The sequence below is a fragment of the Hylobates moloch genome, unplaced genomic scaffold, assembly GCF_009828535.3.
Source record: "Hylobates moloch isolate HMO894 unplaced genomic scaffold, HMol_V3 SCAFFOLD_10, whole genome shotgun sequence".
NCBI lineage: Eukaryota > Metazoa > Chordata > Mammalia > Primates > Hylobatidae > Hylobates > Hylobates moloch.
Genome location: NW_026652285.1, coordinates 27,098,458 through 27,104,138, shown reverse-complemented (window position 1 = coordinate 27,104,138; position 5,681 = coordinate 27,098,458). Strand labels below are relative to the sequence as shown.

Below are 5,681 nucleotides of genomic sequence, written 5' to 3'. Positions count from 1 at the left end.
GGGTTCACGCCATTCTCCTGCCTCAGCCTCCCGGGTAGCTGGGACTACAGGCGCCCACCACCACACCTGGCTAATTTTTTGTATTTTTAGTAGAGACAGGGTTTCACCATGTTAGCCAGGATGGTCTTGATCTCCTGACCTCGTGATCTGCCCGCCTCAGCCTCTCAAAGTGCTGGGATTACAGGCATAAGCCACTGTGCCCGGCATACCTGCCTAGTTCTTGAAACTTTTTTTTCTTTTGAGGTGGAGTCTTGCTCTGTCACCTAGGATGGAGTGCAGTGGCATGATCTTGGCTCACTGCAACCTCTGCCTCCTGAGTTCAAGCGATTCTTCTGCCTCAGCCTCCCAAGTAGCTGGGGCTACAGGCGCATGTCACCACGCCCGGCTAATTTTTATATTTTTAGTACAGGCAGGATTTCACCATATTGGCCAGGCTGGTCTCAAACCTCTGACCTTGTGATTTGCCTGCCTCAGCCTCCCAAAGTTCTGGGATTACAGGCATGAGCCACCGGGCCTGGCCTTTTTTTTTTTTTTTTTTAAAGTTTTTTTTTTTTTTTTTTTAAAGTCGCTCTGTCTCTCAGGCTAGAGTACAGTGGTACGATCTCGGCTCATTGCAACCTCCGCCTCTCGGGTTCAAGCAATTCTCCTGTCTCAGCCTCCCAAGTAGCTGGGATTACAGGTGCCCTCCACCATGCCTGGCTAATTTTTGTAGTTTTAGTAGAGACAGGGTTTCGCCACATTGGCCAGGCTGGTCTTGAACTCCTGACCTCAGGTAATCCTCCTGCCTCAGCCTCCCGAAGTGCTGGGATTACAGGCATGAGCCACTGTGCCCAGCTTAGTTCTTGAAACTTCTAATATCAGAGCTATTTATTAATTAAGCGACTTTCAGACAGTGGCTCACGCCTCTAATCCCAGCACTTTGGGAGGTTGTGGTGGGCAGATTGCTTGAGCCCAGGAGTTAAAGACCAGCCTGGGCAACATGGCAAAACCTCATTTCTATAAAAAATACAAAAATCGGCCGGGCGCGGTAACTCACGCTTGTAATCCCAGCACTTTGGGAGGCCGAGGCGGGCGGATCACGAGGTCAGGAGATCGAGACCACGGTGAAACCCCGTCTCTACTAAAAATACAAAAAAATTAGCCAGGCGTGGTGGCGGGCGCCTGTAGTCCCAGCTACTCGGAGAGGCTGAGGCAGGAGAATGGCGTGAACCCGGGAGGCGGAGCTAGCAGTGAGCCGAGATCGCGCCACTGCACTCCAGCCTGGGCGACAGAGCGAGACTCCGTCTCAAAAAAAAAAAAAAAAAATCAGACGGGGGTGGTGGTATGCATCTGCAGTCCTAGCTACTAGGGAGTAGACTGAGATAATAAGCCTCATACTATGAGACCCACAAAAAAACTGTAATGCTTTCATTTGAATGCTAATCCTAGAAAAGTAAATGAATAAATAACATGAAAGAGCTAGATGACTAACGCATAAAATAGTACTACCATACAATTTCCATCCTGGAATGTGCCTTTATCTTTCTGATGAAGTGAAAGCCAAATGCCATCAGGCTACAGGAACACATCTTATGCATAAGAAGTTAGTAATGATAATGTCAATGGTTAATACTTTTTGAACATTACTATGTGCCCGGCACTATGCTAAGTGCTTTTTATGGGTTACTTCATGATCCCCAAAACAACCCTCATAAGTAGGTGCTATTACTGTCATGTTTTACAGTGAGGAAGCTGACGGTTTGAGACACTGAACTACCCAATAATAACTGGGGGGAGCTAGGAATAAAACCCAGGCAATCTAACTTCAGAGCCTACATTCTTTCAAGAAATGTGGAGGGAGAACTAAGTCCCATGGGGCTAGGCATGTCATGCTCAAAAGAGCCCCTCCCAAAGCAGTCAGCACATTCACACTGCCAGCCATCATTAATCAGTTTTTTTTTTTTTTTGAGACGGAGTCTTGCTCTGTCACTCAGGCTGGAGTGCAGTGGCACCATCCTATCACTGCAACCTCCCCATCCCAGGTTCAAGCGATTCTCCTCCCTCAGCCTCCTGAGTAGCTGGGATTACAGGCGTGAGCTACCACGCCCAGCTAATTTTTGTATTTTTAGTAGAGACAGGGTTTCACCATGTTGCTCAGGCTGGTGTCGAACTCCTGACCTCGTGATTCACCTGCCTCGGCCTCCCAAACTGCTGGGATTATAGGTGTGAGCCACTGTGCCCAGTCCCATTAATCAGTATTTTTAACTTTCACAATTATACAGGGGAATCGTTAAATTAACTGAATCCATTATAAAAAATTAATTCATAGTTTAAAAAAATTCACTGGTGAAAACAGTAAAAATAACACTAATTTAAATGATAATCCAGTATTACAGTTCTTTTAGAATTTGTCTAGCAGGTTTTCCAGTTTTCATTGGAAACTCTACTATCTCAACTCCCCCAAAAATTAAATACATAAATTAATAAGTCATCCATCAGGGTCAAAAGCAAAAGAATCAAGTCAGCAAACGAAACATAAAAGAAGCAAATATATGCCTTTCTGTTATTAAACCCAACTCTGCCAATTTAGTTTCAACAAAAGACACTATTGCATTAAACCAATACTAGTATTTTTTTTTTTTTGAAATAAAGTCTTGCTCTTGTCATCCAGGCTGGAGTGCAGGGATGTGATTTCAGCTCACTGCAACCTCTGTCTCCTGAGTTCAAGCGATTCTCCTGCCTCAGCCTCCTGAGTAGCTGGGATTACAGGCAGCAGTCACCATGGCCAGCTAATTTTTGTATTTTTTTTTTTTTAGTAGAAATGGGGTTTTACCATGTTGGCCAGGCTGGTCTCAAACTCCTGACCTCAGGGGATCGGCCTGTCTTGGCCTTCCAAAAGTGCTGGGATTACAGGCGTGAGCCACCACGCCCAGCCAATGTTAGTACTTTTAATGTTACTGGTTTTATAATTCTGTATGTAACAGAAAAAGCATATTTGTGGGTTTTCTGCAAATTAATTGAGATCTTTAGCTATAAATAAACTAAAAGATTATGGAGTTTATACTTTGCTCTATTTTTGTACATAAATGAAGTTAACATCAAAACAAACACTGGAAGATGTCAATAACTTTTTTGTTTCCTCTAAAAGACCAAGGGATTAGGAGTTAAAACGAAAACAGAGAGAAAGGTAAGCTCCCTGAAAGCAGAAATCTGTCTTGTTCTCTGTGGCACGCCTAGCCCTCAGCTCAATATTTGCTGAATAAAGGAAACATATTAACAAGGTAGCAAAACCGACGAAATTATCACCTCATTATCAACTAAAAGAGAAGAATCCTGCGGGAAAAATTATATAGGACAGACACATCTTGACTGGGAGGCAAGAGAAAAAAGTAAAATATACTGGCTGCAGAGCATCTTCCTAAATGCTACATGGTGACCCTGTGAAGACATCGTCCCACTTCACAGATGAGAAAAACAGCTTCAGAGAAACTATGAATCTTACTAAAGGTCACTCGTCTAACTTCCCTAACCTCTCCTGTTACCTGCCCCTTCCATTCCATCCCTCCGGTTGATGACTTCGTCTTCATTTAGGAAACTGAAGAGTGGGCTGAAACTCTCTCACTCATCTTCCCACCACCAATCTCTAAACTCATCTGAATCTGCAACTGTATTCTCTGTCCTCGCTCCTGTTACAACTGAAGGAGCCTTGCTGTACTTACCAAAGGTCAATCCCTCCATGGGTTGCCCTTGATCCCATCCATCCTCTTTACCTTCATAAAGGCTCCATCGGTCTATGGCTTTAGCTTTAGGACCCTAGCCTTTTCTAATTCCTCAGTTTGGGTTCCCCAGATGTAGTCTGCCCCAAAACACCTAGTGACTGATGTTTAAGACACAGTACAGGACGCAATGGCTCACGCCTGTAATCCCAACACTTTGGGAGGCCGAGGGAAGAGGACTGCTTGAGCCCAGAAGTTTGAGACTAGCCTGGGCAATACAGTGAGACTCCCGTCTCTTCAAAAATTTTAAAAATGAGTCGAGCTTGGTGGCGCGCGTATGTATTCCCAGCTACTCGGGAGGCTGAGGTGGGAGGATTGCTTGAGCCCAAGAGGTGGAGGCTGCAGTGAGCCGAGATCGTGCCACTGCACTCCAGCCCGGGAGACAGAGCGAGGCCCTGCCTCAAAAAAGAGCACAGGATGAACGGTCAAAGAACACAGTTAAAAGCACAGACGCTGACTACTATGTCACAGAGTGGCGTGAAGACCAAATAAGATAATAAAGAGCTGAGCATCGCATCTAGCACATAGTGAGCACCCAATAAACGTCAGCCATCATCGTCGTCATCGCAGCACCTGCTGCTGTTGTTAAACATGTTTAATTGAGGCTGAAAAAACAAACAAACAAACAAAAACAATCAAGCAGAGATGACCGCCCCGGGCTTCACTGACAGCTCTGGGAAAGTTTCTAAAGTTTCTCGAGGGCTCTCAAGCCGAGGCCACGACAGCGGGTACCCTGGGCCCGGGTGTCTGCGACAGAGACAGACTGACACGAATACACTTTCCGTCCATCAACCACCTTTCTCCTTCCGCTTCCCTCAATCCCAAACTGAGGCCACAGGGACCTCCCCAGGCTCACCAAGGTCCTTGTCGTTGATCCCCAAGTGATTGTCCAGCTCAGTGCAAACCTTTGACACCAAAGACAGGTACTCGAGTTTGGCAAGTTCTTCTGCGGGGCCTGGCTCCGACCCGACTATGGCTCCCGCCATGGCTACAGCCACAGCCATGGCTATAGCTTGCCCAGGACCTCCTTCCTCAGCCGGCGCTCGGAACTACTCCGGCCGGGTTCCAGCTTTCACTTCCGAGTCAGCGCGCGTCCCTTGTTTACGGTAAATTGAAAATTTGAGGAACGAATCAAGTCGCAACTGGATGGATCATAGAGATCAAACAGGAAGTGCTTAAGGAAGGGACAACTAGAGTGGGTTACTCTGCACGCCGATCTGCGCCCTCTACAGGCGAGAAAAATCTCCGCCCGCCCTCAGGCCCGGAAACGTTCACTTAGCGCGCTCCCTCCCTGGGTCGGCAGAGGGCGACCCCGGCCTGCACAAGAGGCGCCGGGAGGCAACCGCAAAACAGCCTGCGCCTGCGCTTTAGAACACTTGAAAAAGGAATCTTAATGCACGTCTGGAAAAAGACAAACTTGCTTTACTGTGGATCCGCAAATTCCCGGCCTCACTTCTTTGTGGTTCCTGTTGTCCGATCTCAGGCGACCCTTGACAAGCCAGTAGGCAGTAGATTGACTTCTCTCGTTTTACACACGAGGAAACTGGCACTTCCACTGCCAGCTGGGTGCTTGGGCAAATCAATCTCTGGGGCCTTAGTTTTCTCATTTGTAAACTAGAATAATGTTGCTCTACCCTAAATGGAATAGCTGCAAGGAGTGTGACACAGAGTAGGCACACCGCAAATGGCAGTTACTGTTAATATCACAAGGCTAGGCCGGGTGCAGTGGCTCACGCCTGTAATGCCAGGACTTTGGGAGGCCGAGGCTGGTGGATCACTTGAGGTCAGGAGTTCCAGACCAGCCTGGCCAACGTGGCGAAACTCCATCTGTACTAAAAATAGAAAACTTAGCCGGGCGTGGTGGTGGTGGGCGCCTGTAGTCCCAGCTACTCGGGAGGCTGAGGCACAAGAATCGCTTGAACCCAG

At 47.2% G+C, this 5,681-nt stretch overlaps 1 protein-coding gene and 1 non-coding gene across 2 annotated transcripts in view; one reads left to right on the top strand and one right to left on the bottom strand.

Moving 5' to 3' along the window:
- LOC116475370 (ATP-dependent RNA helicase DHX8) overlaps window positions 1-4,759 on the bottom strand; it is a 40,774-nt gene extending 36,015 nt beyond the window's left edge. The window contains exon 1 of the mRNA XM_032164725.2: window positions 4,612-4,759. Coding sequence (XP_032020616.1) covers window positions 4,612-4,759 — 148 coding nt within the window. The remainder of the gene's footprint in view (window positions 1-4,611) is intronic.
- LOC116476008 (U7 small nuclear RNA) lies at window positions 2,365-2,426 on the top strand. The gene has a single exon (XR_004250088.1). It is a non-coding gene; the product is annotated as a U7 small nuclear RNA (small nuclear RNA).
- Window positions 4,760-5,681: the final 922 nt, after the last annotated feature.